The 17,719-nt window shown below is 36.5% G+C and overlaps 1 protein-coding gene across 1 annotated transcript in view; it reads right to left on the reverse strand.

The window, feature by feature from the left end:
* UNC119B (unc-119 lipid binding chaperone B) overlaps nucleotides 1-16,215 on the reverse strand; it is a 53,912-nt gene extending 37,697 nt beyond the window's left edge. The window contains exons 1-3 of the mRNA XM_053702041.1: nucleotides 15,954-16,215; nucleotides 7,232-7,342; nucleotides 1,093-1,201 (exon numbers count right to left, since the gene is read on the reverse strand). Of these exons, the coding sequence (XP_053558016.1) occupies nucleotides 1,093-1,201; nucleotides 7,232-7,342; nucleotides 15,954-16,176 (443 nt within the window). The 5' untranslated portion in view covers nucleotides 16,177-16,215. The remainder of the gene's footprint in view (nucleotides 1-1,092; nucleotides 1,202-7,231; nucleotides 7,343-15,953) is intronic.
* Nucleotides 16,216-17,719: the final 1,504 nt, after the last annotated feature.

Genomic DNA, 17,719 nt, shown 5'->3' on the forward strand with positions numbered 1-17,719 from the left:
TACTTAAAGGGACACTCAAGTCAAAAATCTAAAGTGACGGTAAAGTTAGCTAGATTGCATTGTTACATTATCACATACACCCAAAATGAATGCTACTTTCATTCATCAATTTCGCTATATTTAAAAAATAAATCCTTAATCGCTGTTTTCATTAACATTTTGCAGGCTGTCAAATCAACCCGTTTTTTTTTCTTTTTTCTATTAGCCGGTCACGTTCTGCCGAAAGCCAATTGAAAATCTGTCCGTAAGGCGGCAGTCATCACACTATTTGAGCATCTGCGCATGCGTTCCCATTATTTTCTCTACCTTTGAGAGAGACGTATACAGCGGGTGGGACCGCTCTATACGTAAGAATTGTCAGAAATCAGGAAATGGCCAATGGGAGGAGTCACTTGCCGCAGAGTAAGAAAATATAAATCAATTTTATTTTAAAAAATGCAATTTGCTATGTAGAAAAAAAAGTTAGCGATTATATTACTTAGGATATTAATAACTGAATTATGCTTATAAAACGTCCAAAGTTTACCTTCACTTTAACTTTCATGATTCAGATAGAGTATGCGAATTTAAACAACTTTCCAATTTACTTCCATTAAACAAAATGTGCAAATGTGTGTTTTTATATTTACACTTTTTGTGTCACCAGCTCCTACTGGGCATGTGCAAGATTTCAGAGAATACATGTATATGCACTTTTGATTGGCTGATAGCTGTCACGTGATACAGAAGGTATGGATTGGCAATAGACATAACTTTGAAATTCGTCAGACAAATCTACTACTCATTTGAAGTTCAGACTAAGTGCTATTGCATTGTCTTTTTCATCATGTATTTTTTTATTATGCAAATCTGCTGTATTTACTGGTCCTTTAAAGTTGTCATTGAAAACGAACACTAAGAGGGAAGCATAAAAAAACATGGCTTTTGGAACTGCAGCCCAAAAAAAAAAATTGGGTGTTTTCTTTGAAATGGTTATTTCCTAGTGGCAGGTACATGCTGGAAAGTCAGATTATGTATTGTGTTATTATGATTAGTTCAAGCACGGTCAGGCACAGCCTCTCATGCAAGCCCTTTCTCCCATGTGACACTCACGTTGCACCAACTTTTCGAAGCTTCAAGAAGGCTGGGGTAAACTGATAACGTACAAAGCGCCCTGCACTGGTATCTAGGGGTCCACTGTCGTCATCTTCATCTTCTTGATCTGTAAACATAAAATCACACTTAGTATCACACAGTATAAATGAGGAAAACTAATTTACCACTGTTAAGGTGTTAGTAAAGTCAAAATAAAAGTTTCCTGATCCAGAGCGAGCATGGACTTTTAAACAACTTTCTAATTTACTTCTATTATACGCTTGTTAAAAAGCATACCTAGGTAGGCGATGCACTACACTGGGAGTTAGCTGCTAATTGGTGGCTGCACATATATGCCTCTTGTCATTGGCTCATCCAATGTTTTACATAGCTCCCAGTAGTGCATTGCTGCTCCTTCAACAAAGGATATCAAAAGCAATTTTAAGAGACTTAAAGGGACATAAAACAGGTTGAGATCCATGCATATCCTAAAAGGGATAATTAATTAAAAATAGTTTGCATTAAAAAAAAAAGTTTAAAAATTGCTGGCAAATATTTTAAAATAATTTTCAAAAATAAACAAAATGGATTACATAGCTTAGCTGCCTGGAGCAGCCAACTCCACCCCCCCCCTTATCAGTGTTTAGACACAGGCATTGTATTTTAACTGAGTTCACCGCTTCTATGCATGCTCCAGCATATATACAGCCATAGAAGGAAGTGTGTGTGTGTGTGGGGGGGGGGGGGGGGGGGGAGTTAGAGCTTTACAATTCAGAAACTAAAAAGAAAGGGTTAATGGTGAGGCACTGTAGTATACATTTGCAGGTAAAGTAATTAAAGTACATATTATATTTTGTCTCTATCCCAACTTGTTTTATGTCCCTTTAAAATGGAAAGTTGTTTAAAAAAAACTGTATGCACTATATGAATCATGAAAGTCAAGTTCTGTGTTTCACATCCCTTTAAAGGGACAATAAATGCACTTTGTTGCACCTAAAACAGGATGTAATAAATGTATTTGTTTTATAGTATTTGAAAATCAACCTAACTACTTTTTGTTTCTATGCCTCTAGGGTCCTTATAACCCAATGAGCAATATACCTCAATGATAGTTTCAATAGCAATTTAAACAGCTTTAATTTAACCCCTTTTCATACAAGAAGATCACTTAAATAGATTTAATATTGCTTTCATATGCACGACAGAAGATTTCTGATTTTAATACCACTAATTCTCTCACTTTTGATACAATTAACTAAATTATCAGATTACAATTCTCTGTTGTAGATACTTCTTAAAGGGACATATAAGTGCAAAAAGAAATGCTCTAATATGTAAAAGAATTGTATTAATTATTTATTAATGCATTGCTGCTGAGGATATGTACATATGTGTTTTTTTTACAAATGATACAAAGAACAAAATAAATTTGATAACAGAAGTGAATTTTAAAAGGTCTTAAAATTGCATACTCTATCTAAAACATTTTAACTTTCATGTTCCTTTAACCCTGAAAATGAGATAGGTAGATAAAACATTTGTGCTGGAATCACCAATTGTAACCTACCAATTGACATATATATTGCTTTTGTTTTTTTTTGTTTGGCCATAACCCATAGTGATGTCCCCATCGTAAGAAGAAGAAGAAAAAAAAGAAAAAAAAAAAAAAAAAAAAGTGTTTTGTACACATGTTCTGCATTGCAATTATGGCTGATAGCCCTAAACTGTCACAAGTTCATTCTAATCTTTGGCTTGTATTATGCACGCAAGCAGATCACTACATTTGCAAATAAGTAGCACCAAACTATGGACAACCCTGACAAAGAACATCTTTTTGGTGGAGCCAGAGAGTAGGAGAATAAACACAGTTGAAATGTGATTGTCAAAGTGAACACAAATTTACTTTAACTTCCAAAATTACATAATATCAGAAGCATAAGATCTAAAACAGGATAAAAATGCTTACTGGGCATTGTACTCTTATTGTTCCTGGTTATATTAAAAAGGTTGTTTCACAATATATCACTTTTTATTAAGGTTCCTATGTTTTCTTGTCTGATTTGTGATAGCTTGTCTTTTCTCCAATCATAGTGCTCTGGAAGTTTTCAGCCTGTAACATGGAGTACAAATATACACTTCCTGTTGATCTCATATATATATAAATACTTAAAGGGATATTAAACCTTAAAGGGACAGTCTACGCTAAAAATAGCCTTACCGTATTGGAATCAGTGTAGCAAATTATCCCCAGGATCATTTAGTTTTTCCATGCAGTCCAAAAAAAGCTTCTTGTACATCCTTTGCAGTTTTTAAACGGACGCCATGCACCTCCTTTCAGTGACATTATCATGTACAAGAGGATAGCGGATGTTCATGAACACTCGATCCCATGCTTGAGGGTGTTTCATTGCACATGTGATATACATCTGCATACATGCCACCACTGACAAGTCAGCTGACAAAACTTAAGTGCATAAAGACTTATGATATACTGTTGCATCACAGCTTACACATCATATCATAGTGTACTTGTCCATACAGGTAGAAAATGTGTTAAGACACACATTGATCCTTTCCCAATCACTCACCTCTCCTGGAGCAAATTTAGGCTGCCTACCCTCCAGCTTCCCTGGCTCACAGAGCACACACTCTTCCCAGCTTGGTGCTCACCTCCTGCAGCAGCCCCCCGCACATGAATTGTTGTGCACAACAGAGTCCAGTCATCCACAAACCCCTATGTACATAATGATTTCACTGAAAGGCCATTTTAAAAAGGGCAAACGATGTACTAGAAACATTTTTTAGACTGCACGGAAAAAACAAAAATTATCCTGGGGATAATGTAATACAGTATAATCATTGGGCAAGGTTTCCAATACGATAAGGCTATTTTTAGTGCAGACAGCCCCTTTAAATAGACTTTATGCAACCCCTCTACTTATAGGTGCTGCCATTTTGGAACCTAGGTTTCTCTGCAGGTATCTGAAAAAAGAGCTGCTGCACATGTGCAAATAAAAGCACTGGAATGCAGTAAAAGCCAAATTTCAATATTACAGCATTCATGACAAGTGGGAGGCGTAGGATAACCTGCATAAAATAAAATGCATTTAGTGTTTAAAAGGGGCAGTCTACACTAAAATTGTTATCGTTTAAAAAGATAGCGACTTTACTACGCATTCCCCAGCTCTGCACAACCAACATTGTTATATTAATATACTTTATAACATTTAAACCTGTAAATGTCTGCCTGTTTCTAACCACTACAGACAGCCTCTTATTCACATGCTTTTATATTTGCTTTTCACAACAGGAGACAGAGAGAGTTTATAAGCTGTGTGAACAGCGATACTTTGGCGTAAAGGGAACCTGCTGAAAAGCAGACTGAAGTAAAAAGGTGTGTCATTGTGTACTTAATTTGCATATCTTACCCAGAATCCTTTGCTGCATTGGAAACAATGTAATTCAGAGGTTTTCTGTGGGAAAACAAGCCTCTTAGGTAGGTATATATATATATATATATATATATATATATATATATATATATATATATATATATATATATATATATATATATATATATATATATATATATATATATATATAGTGAAGATTGGCTAAGTATTGCAGTAACAACAAATGGAAGGAAGGGAGGGGGGTCATAAAAAGCAGAGAATGTGTCTGAAGGAGAAAATAGCTGAGAACAGCCAGAAAGAATAAATAAACAGAGGAGAGTAAATAGGCAAGACCACAAGGAAAATGAATAGTGTACCCCTGTTGATCATCACTTCACCCAGACTGGTCACTCCATCCTTAACCTCAGGATTAAAATTCTTAAAGGGAATTTCAAAGACTCTCATGAACGAAAGACATTGGAGATGAAAATGATCACACATTTCAATACCAGAAATGAAGGACTTAATGTAGACTCTGGCTTTCTCACACACTACCATAACTTTCTATAATCTCTCATCTTATTGTCCTATATTGGTTTCTTTTTCCTTTTGTTTTTCCTCTCATCTGACCTATTTACTCTCCTCTGTTTATTTATTCTTTCTGGCTATTCTCAGCTACTTTCTCCTTCAGACACATTCTCTGCTTTTTATGACTCCCCCTCTCACCCCCTCTCTCCCTTCCATTTGTTGTATGTGATGTGTATCTATATCACATTGATCAGTATTGCTTTAGACCTGAGGAAGAGAGGAAAACTCTCGAAAGCTTGTCTTTGAAATATAATAAAAATGGTATCACTGCATACTGCAATACTTTGTTTTTTGAGATATATATATATATATATATATATATATATATATATATATATATATATATATATATATATATATATATATATTGTCATGTGATCAGGGGGCGGTCAGAAGATGCTTAGAAACAAGGTAATTACAGAGGTAAAAAGTGTATTAATATAACTATGTTTGTTATGCAAAACTGAAAAATGTGTAATAAAAGGGATTATCTAACTTTTAAAACAATAAAAATTCTATTGTAGACGGTCTCTTAAAACTTTTTTTTATAAATTATATTAAAAATGGTTAATTATATAGCGCTTTATTCCTTTACTTTTAACAATAATTTGCATTAAGACCAACAATATGTGCCAATATTGAGAAATTATAAGATATTTTAACCAACTGTATGAACAAAAACAATGAGGTTGCCCAATCAAAAATTGTAAGAAGCCTGGGAAGTATCACAAAATATTTCAGAATGGCTAGAAATCTGAGATACACATGAAAGAAGTTAAATAAAATATATAAAATGGAAGGTGACAAACAGACATTGCCACAGAAAGCAAGGTGCCAACTTACCTATCTGAATTTTATTTAATAAAAACAAATATTAAATGGATTTCAGGTTGGTCACTAGCAGATTGCTTGATGGCAGCATCCAGTGTAACCTCACAAGTCATAAACCCCAAAAGATTGCTATGTGTATAACCACAGGGTTAGGAGGAGTTACTCATGATTTGTAAGTAAAAAAAAAAAACACCTAAAGGGACATTTAACACCAAAAATATTATTGTTTAAAAAGATAGATAACGCCTTTGCCACCCATTCCCCAGCTTTGCACAACCAACATTGTTATAATAATATACTTAATATTTAAATCTCTAAATTTCTGCCTGTTTCTAAGCCACTACAGCCTTTTATCCCATGCTTTTCACAACAGGAAACTGCTAGTTCATGTGGGATATATATATATATATATATATATATATATATATATATATATATATATATATATATATATATAAAAAACATTGTGCTCCGCCCGTGAAGATGTGCACAAAACAGCACTAATTGGCTAAAATGCAAGTCGATATTAAATAAAAAACTCATGTCATCAGGGGGCTGTCAAAAGAAGCTTAGATACAAGGTAATCAGAGGTAAAAAAAAAAGTGTATTAATATAACCATGTTGGCTGTGCAAAACTGGGGAATGGGTAATAAAAGGGATTATCTATCTTTTTAAACAATACAAATTTTGGAGTTCACTGCCCTTTAAGTGAATTGTATGTGCATCCCTTTCACACCAACGGATCACCTCTGAAACTATTATGCCGGTAGACCAATTCTTTAATCACGAGCAACAGAAATCCTATTTATGTAAAATAAAATCTAATTAAAAGTTTTATAGCATGTTATAAACCATTATTTTGGTAATGTGATACATTGTGGCCTGTATATGTTGGTAACATGATACACAAATGTAACTGAATTTTTGTACAGACTCTTTTCTTTATGCAATAATCCACTTTTCTATTAGTACACATTAACAGCTTAACAGATATTGTTAACTTAAAATAAAACCTAAAGTTGTACTGATGAGCAAAGGTGGTGGTTTCTCATTTCTATGAAGTGTAACATTAGCAACCAGGGCATGTAATATGTGTACATTTTGTAAAATACTTTCTAGTCTAGGCTTATGCAGTGTTCAGTATGGTGCATAAGAAGGCCACAGGACATAGATCATTATGGTGTCATCACAGTGTCATATGATATAATCGTCTTCTTTACCGCAATGTGATCTAAGGTCTGATCATCAATAAATGTCATAGCGTAAAGGTCTCCAGAGCTTAATCAAAGAGATACTTCAAATCTGACCTGCTGAGGTCACCCTGAAAAAAGCCCCACAATAACTACCTGAGCAGGACTTGGAGATCTCAAACAGCACTGTGCTTGTCTCCAGATCTCTGATCTTGAACCGTGTGAAGTCAATACCATAGATATTATCTTCTGGTTTACATAGATAATCTGGGGAAAGAAAATAGAGATTTTAATTCTAGACATGAGGAGAGATATAGATATATATATTTTCACAATAGGAGACAATAACTGACAGAACATTAAAACAACCAGACAAACAGTCATTATATAAGTACAGCCTATAAACCAAACCCCTCCTTTCTTAGTAGCTTCAGGGACAGCAGTTAAAAGTTATATATATATATATATATATATATATATATATATATATATATATATATATATATATATATATATATATATATATATATATATATATATATTTTATTTTTATTTATTTATTTTTTTCACTCAAAATATAGTAATTTCTATATCTTGGCCCATATCCCTGGGTAATACCTACCAGCGAGAACCCCTCCCCTAAGGGGCAAGGACAGCACTGCCTACTCCCCTAGTTACCTGTATATGAGTAACTCCTAGACAGTACCCCCTCCTCCTCTTAGAGATATAAAGCTAACAGGTGGTCTTGGGATAAAAAAAAATTGTGAGAGCCTGGTAGGTATTACCCAGGGATATAGGCCAAGCTACAGAAATAACTATAATTTTGGGTGAAAATTTCTAGTAATCTTGGCCGTCCCTGGTAGTAATACCTACCAGTGAGAATAAAAAGCAGTATAGATACAAGGGTGGGAAGGAAAAAAAACAAATGCAAGAAATCACTGCAATTTTTTATTTTTTTTAGCAAAATAGAATCTTGCACCCAAACTTCAAAGAGGCAAATTGTTGAACATCCAGCTTGAAGTGAGAAATAAAAGGTATTATTGGACTTCCAAACTTTCTTGAGTTGCATCTGCCTCCAAAGCCCAATATGTAATGATATATGTAATGACTGCCCTAGTAGAATGAGCTTCAAGCCCTTCTGGAACCCGCTCTTTTTTTATATGCTTTGGAGATGGCCTGAACTATACAATTTGGGATAGTGGACTTGACAGGAGCTTGATTACATCTCGGTTCTTTTAGGGATGATGAATAATCGAACAGACTTCGAAATTGACTGTGACATTGGCATAGATATGCAAACATCAAAACTATATAAAGGTTTGCCTTGAACCTTGTGACTTTCTGGACAAAAAGAAGGCAAGATGATATCTTGATTCTTGTGAAATCCAGATGCAACTTTAGGGAGGAATTCTGGTACGTACTGTTCAAAGGATAACTTTGTCCTGGTGAAAGGAAAGACAAGATTCTCTAATAGAAAGAGCTTAAAGTTTAGAAACTCGGCGAGCTGAAGTAATAGCCACTAGGAATACGTTCTTCAAAGTCAAGAACCAGAAGGAAACCTCAAATTGATCCTTCATAAGAACTTCTAGGACTAAAAAGTAAATCCCAGGAAGGAATAATTGATTTAGTAAGGAGTTGGATATCAGCCAAGGGCTGTACAAACTAAATTACTAAAGGATGTTGAGCCCACTTGATTCCAGATATACAGAAATTAGATATAGCCAAAACCCGAACCTTCAAAGTTTGAGCACTAAGACCCTGAAGAAATCCATGTAGAAATTCAAGCATATGAGAAAGTTGAAATGAAGCTGTAGAGGCTTGGTACTTGATCATCCAAGTAGAAAAAGTATCCCAGACTCTATATTAGATCTTAGGAGGTAGAACCTTACCTGGCCTGCAAAAAGGTTTCATTAATAGAAGATGAAATATTAATTTGATGTAATTCAGGAGATTTCAGAAAACATGTCATCAACTTGAGCTCCAGGGTTCTTGGATGGAATCCTGCACCTTGACACAGCATATCCCGAGAGACAGGAAGATGCCAAGGAGGAAGAATTGCCATTATCTGAACTAGTGGAAACCATAGTCTGTGTGACCAAAAAGGAAGGACTAGGGTGAATGTTGCCTTTTCCATTTGAATTCTCTTTAACAACTGAGGAATCAGAGGAAAAACATAAAGCAGTTTGAATGGCCAATCATGTAGAAGGGCATCCACCCATATGGCATGGGGTGTTGGCAGACGGCTGAAAAACCTGGTGACTGAATTCTTGTCCTTGGAGGCCAAAAGATCTATGTCCAGCATTCTCCATCTGCTGGTGATCAATTGAAACAAATGATGGTTGAGCTGCCACTCCATTGGAGAAATGTTCTGTCTGCTTAGGAAATCCGCTATAATGTACTCCTGACCTGCAACATAAACAGCTACTATGAGCTGAACATTGCGCTGAGCCAAAAAATAAAATATTGGAGCTACTTAATGTTGTCACTCTTGGAAAGGAATCCCGAGTCCCTGAAAAGCTATAACACAAAACAAAGAAAGAGTATACAATAGGATAGTTACTTCCCTTTAGTTAAAACACAAATAAGAGAAAAGGAGGTGTCTCATAGGGTGACTCGGTGAGTAAGTCCAAACAGGGTTAATTGACTGGAAACAGAAAAAGGGCAACTCACATGCTATAGGGCACTACTGGTAGTGCACGCGACATTGACTGGAGCACACCGGTCCCCCCAGCAGGACAACCTTAAGCAAAGCAGCTGGTTAGTAGTTGCAGCAGTCAGTCTCAGCGGTGTCGTTTTAAATACTGTGGTAACGGAGTAAAGGTAACAACCGAGCTCAGAAGGAAAAATAAGCTGAGTGAGTTCAGCTGCTTAGCTTTTCTGAAATTTGCACATAACACTGCCCATGATAGCTGGCTGTTAGAACACTAGTTAGAGAGCTAGTCTTTTCAATCACTCCCTAACTAGTGGGTATTACGAGTGAAAGCACTAAGAGTTTCTTCCTCATTTTTAGCAGCTTTATAAGCAAAATAGGTAATGCATGTTAATTATAAACTTTGTCTTTATCAAAAGCTTTATTTAATTAGCCCACATTTGTTTTGGTGTATAATGTCCATTTAACAAGTTGCCTTATTTCTGGTAAAGTAAGACGGGAAACTGCTGCTTTCTATGGTGCACACAATATATTGCGCACAGCTAGTAATGCGACAGTCAATGGTGCCTGGCGTCTGAGTAGTTGGCTCTATATATGTACTAGAGCGAGTGTAGGAAAATATAGTATATAGTAAGCTGTGCAGCACAGAAACAATTCTATATTATCATACAGCTGATAACAGGAAATTAAAACATAGGCAAGTTCACTCTCCATTTTAAAGGGACACTCAGGTCAAATTTAAAAGGGACATGAAACCCTCCCAAAAAATGTCATGACTCAGAATACAATTTTAATCCCTTAAGGACCAGCGACGTACCCTGTATCTGCGTGTGCATGTTACATCAATGTGATAGAGGGAGGAAAATTATGTTTTGTAAAGGGGAGGGGGGTAGGGTGTTGAGGGATGGGGCAGCTAAAGTACAGAAAATGATTTAGAGCTGTAAAAAAAAAAGGAGAGAGAGAGACACAGAGAGAGAGAGAGACAGAGAGAGAGAGATTGCCTTTTATGTTAGTACTGGCAGACTTTCTGGCTGTACGTAAGATGGCGGTTACAATTGTGAGGTGGGGAGGCAAAAGAGCTGTTTGAGGGGGGTCAGGGAGGGATCAGGGGGTGAGAAAGAAAGAGAAAGAGAGAGAGAAAGAGAGAGAGGCAAAAGAGCTGTTTGTGGGGGGTCAGGGAGGGATCAGGGGGTGGGATGTGTCAGGTGGGCATAATACGAGTGTTGTGCGCAGCTGCATTTAGCAGCCTTCTAATTACCAAAAAGCAATGCCAAAGCCATATATGTCTGCTATTTCTGAACAAAGGGGATTCCAGAGAAGCATTTACAACCATTTGTGCCATAATTGCACAAGCTGTTTGTAAATAATTTCAGTGAGAAACCTAAAATTGTGAAAAAGTTAGCAACTTTTTTTTTTTTTTTTAATTTTATCGCATTTGGCGGTGAAATGGTGGCATGAAATATACCAAAATGGGCCTAGATCAATACTTTGGGTTGTCTACTAAAAAAAAAAATATATATCCATGTGAAGGGTTATTCAGGGATTCCTGACAGATATCAGTGTACCAATGTAACTATTGCTAATTTTGAAAAAAATAAAAATGGTTTGGAAATAGCAAAGTGCTACTTGTACTTATTGCCCTATAACTTGCAAAAAAAGCAAATAACATGTAAACATTGGGTATTTCTAAACTCAGGACAAAATTTAGAAACTATTTAAGCATGAGTGTTTTTTGGTGGCTGTAGATGTGCAACAGATTTTGGGGTCAAAGTTAGAAAAAGTGTGTTTTTTTCATCATATTTTATTTATTTTTTTAGAGTAAATTATAAGATATGATGAAAATAATGGTATCTTTAGAAAGTCAATTTAATGGCAAGAAAAACAGTATATATGTGTGGGTACAGTAAATGAGTAAGAGGAAAATAAGTTTAGAAAGCAGCCGTTTTGATTAAAAAAAAACAAAAAAAACTTACCTTTCTTCTTTTCACAGCCAGAGCAGCTTCCCCCACATGGAGATCCTCTCTTCACACATCAATGACGAATCCGGCTTCCTCCAATCACGGCTTTCCCCCTAGGGTAGTCATTGCCTGAGGCCATGCCGTGATTGAAGGAAGCCGGATTAGTCATTGATGATGTGTGAAGAGAGGATCTCCATGTGGTGGAAGCTGCTCTGGCTGTGAAAAATACAAAGGTAAGTTTTTAATCATAACGGCTGCTTTCTAAACTTTGATGAATGAAAGTGCCCCTGTTTTTAAAAGTATTTTTAAAAAACGGGCTTTCATTCATCAAAGTTTACCTTCACTTTAAGGGGTTAAACAACTTTCCAATGTACTTCTATTATTTAATTTGCTTCCTTCTCTTGTTATCTTTTGCTAAAAGGTATAGGCAAAGTACCTAGGTTCTAGCTGCTTATTGGTGGCTGTGTGTGATATATATATACACACATACATACACACCGATTGTCATTGGCTCACCCATGTGTTCAGTTAGAAACCAGTAGTGAATTGCTGCCCAATCAACAAATAATACCAACAGAATGAAACAAATTAGATCATAGAAGTACGGTAAATTAGAAAGTTGTTTAAAACTGTTTTCTCTATCTGAATCATGAATGAAACATTTGGGGTTTCATGTCCCTTTGATCTTTCATGATTCCATTTTAAACAACTTTCCAATGGAAAGGGACACTAAACCCAATTTTTTTTTTCATGATTCAGATAGAGCGTGCAATTTTAGGCAACTTTCTAATTTACTCCTATCAATTTTTCTTCATTCTCTTGCTATTTTTATTTAGAAAGCAGGAATGTAAAGCTTAAGAGCCGGTCCATTTTTGGTTCAGAACCTGGGTTATGCTTGCTTATTGGTTTGCTAAATGTAGCCACCAATTAGCAAGCGCTATCCAGGGTGCTGAACCTAAAATGGGCAGGCTCCTAAGCTTTAAATTCCTGCTTTTTAAACAGAGATAGCAAGAGAACAAAGAAAAATTGATAGGAGTAAATTAGAAAGTTGCTTAAAAGGGACACTGAGCCCAAAAAATTTCTTTCGGGATTCAGATAGAGCATGCAATTTTAAGCAACTTTCTAATTTACTCCTATTATCAATTTTTCTTCGTTCTCTTACTATCTTTATATGAAAAAGGCATCTAAGCTTTTTTTTCTTGGTTCAGAACTCTGGACAGCAGTTTTTGATTGGTGGATGAATTTATCCACCAATCAGCAAGGACAACCTAGGTTGTTCACCAAAAATGGGCCGGCATCTAAACTTACATTCTTGCATTTCAAATAAAGATACCAAGAGAATAAAGAACATTTGATAATAGGAGTAAATTAGAAAGTTGCTTACAATTTCATGCTCTATCTGAATCACAAAAGAAAAAATTTGGGTTCAGTGTCCCTATAAAATTGCATGCTCTGTCTGAATCATTAAAGGAAAAAATTGGGTTTAGTATCCCTTTAACAAAATGTGCACAGTCTTTTTTATATTTAAACTTTTTGAGTTACCATTTCCTACTGAGCATGTGCAAGAATTCACAAAATATATACGTATATACATTTATGATTGGCTGATGGCTGTCACATGATACTGGAGCAGTGGAAATGGTCATAACTTTAAAAAAAAAATTTGGGGGGGAAAAATCTACTACTCATTTAAAGTTCAGACTAAGTGCTATTGTGTTGTCGTTTTATCATGTTTGTGTTGATTATAAAATCTACCGTATTTACTGGTCTTGTAAAAAGGGACATGGAATACAGTTTTTCTTTCATGAATCAGACAGACAGAGCATGCAATTATAAACAACTTTACTTCTATTATCGATTTTGCAGATAAGTGCAGGAGTGCCACAATGATTTCTGAAACCGGAAGACCATCCCTGATGACAACACATGTATGTCGTCCACGCTAAAAACACATTGTGCTGCTAATGGCCATCAGTCATCATTTGCTCTTAAGGTTAAACCCTGCAAAGGCTGTCAGCTCCAGTGCAGCAATTCACTACTGGGAGTTAGCTGAACACATTAGGTGAGCCAATGACGTAGGGTTGCCACGTCTGGGATTGACCTGAACAGTCTGGGTCTCAACTGTGTGCTCTGTGTTTCTGCTTACAGAGAACAAGACATGCAAATGTTCAGGTTTTGCCAGCCCCCGCACTTCTCTCCTGAGTCCACCCACAAACGCCATTGCAACAGAGCGCATGTCTTTTAAAATCACTCACAACCCAGGTGGAACAAAAACAGTACCTATGGTACAGATTCACAGTGAGTTTACTTGTTATATTATAATTCTATTACATGCGCTTTTGAAATGTAAAAATTGTGTGTCTATATAATTTAATGGATTGTGCTCCGCATTAAAAAGGTAAATGACTTGTTTGAAGTGATGGTCAAGTATGACTAACTACATCTTGCGATCCTAATGTAACTAGCAAAATAATGTGACTTTCATTCATCATTTCGCCATATTCATTCTAGTTTGTGCGCTATCTTATATTATTTTCCTACCTTACTAATATCCATCCTCCTCCCGTCGATTGTCCGCCATTGTTTTTTCTGCCGTCACGTCTTTTTATTATCCAATTACAGTACAGATGGAATCCACAGCACCAATTAGGTAAAAGAAAATACCTTTATTTTCACATTACATGCGACGTTTCGGCCTTCACAGCCTTAATCATGCATGATTAAGGCTGTGAAGGCCGAAACGTCGCATGTAATGTGAAAATAAAGGTATTTTCTTTTACCTAATTGGTGCTGTGGATTCCATTTGTCTATGTTGCTGTAAGGGTGGCAGTAACCCTTTCTCCACGGGCATCACACAGAACTAAAACCTGCTTTAAGGAACCAACAGGTGCTGTACTCATTTACTACTTCAATTACAGTACAGGCCACTCGGGGAATCAGCTCTAAGTAAAAACACCCTTATTCAATTCTGCGCATGCCCTAGCTCCGTAATCGCATCCTAATCTCTGTATCACCGCGGTTACGGAGCTAGGGCATGCGCAGAATTGAATAAGGGTGTTTTTACTTAGAGCTGATTCCCCGAGTGGCCTGTACTGTAATTGGATAATAAAAACACGTGACAGCAGAAAAAAACAATGGCGGACAATCGACGGGAGGAGGATGGATATTAGTAAGGTAGGAAAATAATATAAGATAGCGCACAAACTAGAATGAATATGGCGAAATGATGAATGAAAGTCACATTATTTTGCTAGTTACATTAGGATCGCAAGATGTAGTTAGTCATACTTTACCATCACTTTAAGGTAGAAGTACAGTGCGAGTTTGTGTATGTGTTATATATAGTATATTCTCCACAAACCTTTTTGCTGCACTGTATGTGACGCAAGATTGTTTAGGTTTAGCCTGAACTAAAGGTGGCAACCCTATACAAGAGTTAAATGTTTGTAGCTACCAGCAAACTCCCAGTACTTACAGCATGTACATTTTAAACTGTCTAATGTATTTCCATTATCAAATTTGCTATGGTTTTCTCTGTATCAACTATTCAATAAGGGATACCAAGAGAACGAAGCAAATTTGATAACAAGTGAATTGGGAAGTTGTAAAATTGCATGTTCTATTTAGACCTTGAGTTTAATTTAAATGTACTGTCCTTTAAATTTGCATACATAAACATATATATATATATATATATATATATATATATATATATATAAAAATGCACGTTTACTATTAATGCCTCAATAGAATAAATAGAAGTTTCCACATTATCTAAAAAAATGTTTCTTAGCTAATGCGTTAGCCTTTATTCTTCATTGTTTTCATCCATCACGGCAGCCACCCTCCTCCCTCCCTACAGTTATTTTAACTTAACCATAGTCCAACCTTATATATTTGTTTCTACCGGTATTAGCCATTTACGTTAGTTTGCATGTTCCCCTTTTCCTAAAATAGCTGATACGCACGCGTGGGTCACTGATGACCTTCTACTCGCGCGCACGCGCATTTGTTTACAGCCTCCGCAGCTACCATCTTTATCTATCCGGTGTAGAACCTCGCAGTTCTAGTTTGCACTGCAGTAATGTTCCAGATAAAAGAAAAGGGACTGCTGGGGTGTTGCAGTGTATACTTTACTGTAAGAAGTAGACAGAAGCTGTTTAGAATATCTCTACGGTAACAAAGCGAGAAGTTTTTCAGTGGCACATACACTTTGGAATAACCATGCTGCGGCTCCCTGTCTGCTACCTTTTCGCCTTCCCACACTCACTCTCAGTGACCCGGCGTAGGCCCAAAACATGTTCCGGTTTCAGCTCGCTGAGGCCCAGCAGCTCCTGCTCAGTAATTGGAGTCACTTTCCCTGTACTGCTGACGTTAGCTTCTCCCCCTTGTATGCGCCGTGCCTTTAGTCGGTTAATCACTCCGCCCCCCGCTTTTTTTCGTTCTTCCTTGCCATTGCCAGACATTGCTGTTTCCCCGTGCGGCCCACTCATTTAGTCTTAAAAAGATGGCAACAACCTTCTGCTCCGTAACTATGGAGAATGGGAGGAAACCTACGTTGCCAGGCAACAGAAACCGCATTAGGAAGTTACGTCACGGTACTGACGTACTAGCAACACAAGATTATTAATGCTTTGGCTGCTGCGCAAACCAAAATATAATAATCAATTCGGCTATTATTTAGTATTGCCCTACAGTCACGTGCTAATATTACGAAAAAATAGTTTATTTTATTATCTCATTTATTTTTCTTTCTGAATGTAGCTTAAATAACAGAACAATTGAAATGTGCCTGGGTGCATTTCAATTTGAAATAGAAGCATGTTTGTAATATACCAGCGTTTTTAGAAAAAGAAAATGCCTCTAGTAAAAGTTACTACTATTTCAGTGGCGTACTCCCATATCAATGTGTGACTAAAGAATCAGGATTCAAACATCAATAATGGTCAGAGAGCTGGCAGTGGTGTTAGTGTATAGTTCATTTGTGTTATAAGCTACCCTTTGGAAGGTGTGGTGTTTAAATGTGGTGCACAGGGCTTTCTTCGCATATGTACGTATTCCGCTGATTACGTTTACCAGAAGCATTTTTGCTAATGGATGTATAATGTAAAAAAGTGCATATTTAAATTTTGACCTTTCCCTTTAACCCTTTCGAGACAGGGTCAATTTGTCTACAATGGAACAATGTGAGTGCTAGATTAGTGACTTCACATTTCAGTGTCCATACACTATTAATATAAAATTATATCCCAAATGTTAATTAAAAAGAATAAAACTGATGGTTCAACAGGTGCCCCACGGTAAGTAATGCATGATGTAGCTGTGTCACACCCGGCTGCCAAGAGGTGTCTGTCTAGATGCCTAGAGATCTACCTCTCTCTCTCGAGAGAGAAAGAGGCTGAGGCCTTCTTGACTCAGACCAGACGGATAGATGGCAGTGTCTACCCTTTCATCGCTGCCTAGACGCAGCTTCTCAGGAGACAGAGTGGTTGGTAGAGACCACGCCTGAGATTAGCAACATGGAGGCTGCAGTAAAATATGATCTGCCCCCCACTGAAGGGATGTGTTTAAAGGTGACCCTTAAATAAGGGGTTTTACTTTTTGCATATTTTTTTTATGTCAGCTGGTTGCTAACTTGTCTTCTTTTTCTATTCAAAATAATTGTAAATATACTGCAAGTTTAAACAAGATTTCTTTGCTTATTGCTATTGTAAAGGATAGACTAATATTGCTGACTTATTAAGATTGATTGTGAAGAGTGGGGGGAAGGGAAGAGGGGCTTAAATCTGCAATTACTTGATGAAAGAAGAACCTAACAAAACGTTATACTAACATGGATCTAGGAAACCTAACCTGTGGAAAGAAAGAGCTGGAAAAAAAGGAGTGGTATAAGGGAGAGAAAGGACAAAGTTTATCTGAGAAGACAAATTCTTATCCCTTCCTCTCTCCATCTTAAGAACATATCAAAGATACATCTGGTATAAGAAGAACTTTTTTTTCTCTCCCATCTATTAGGAGTTTTCCTCCTTAATTTAG

The sequence above is a fragment of the Bombina bombina genome, chromosome 2 (genome assembly GCF_027579735.1).
Source record: "Bombina bombina isolate aBomBom1 chromosome 2, aBomBom1.pri, whole genome shotgun sequence".
In the NCBI taxonomy this organism is placed as follows: domain Eukaryota; kingdom Metazoa; phylum Chordata; class Amphibia; order Anura; family Bombinatoridae; genus Bombina; species Bombina bombina.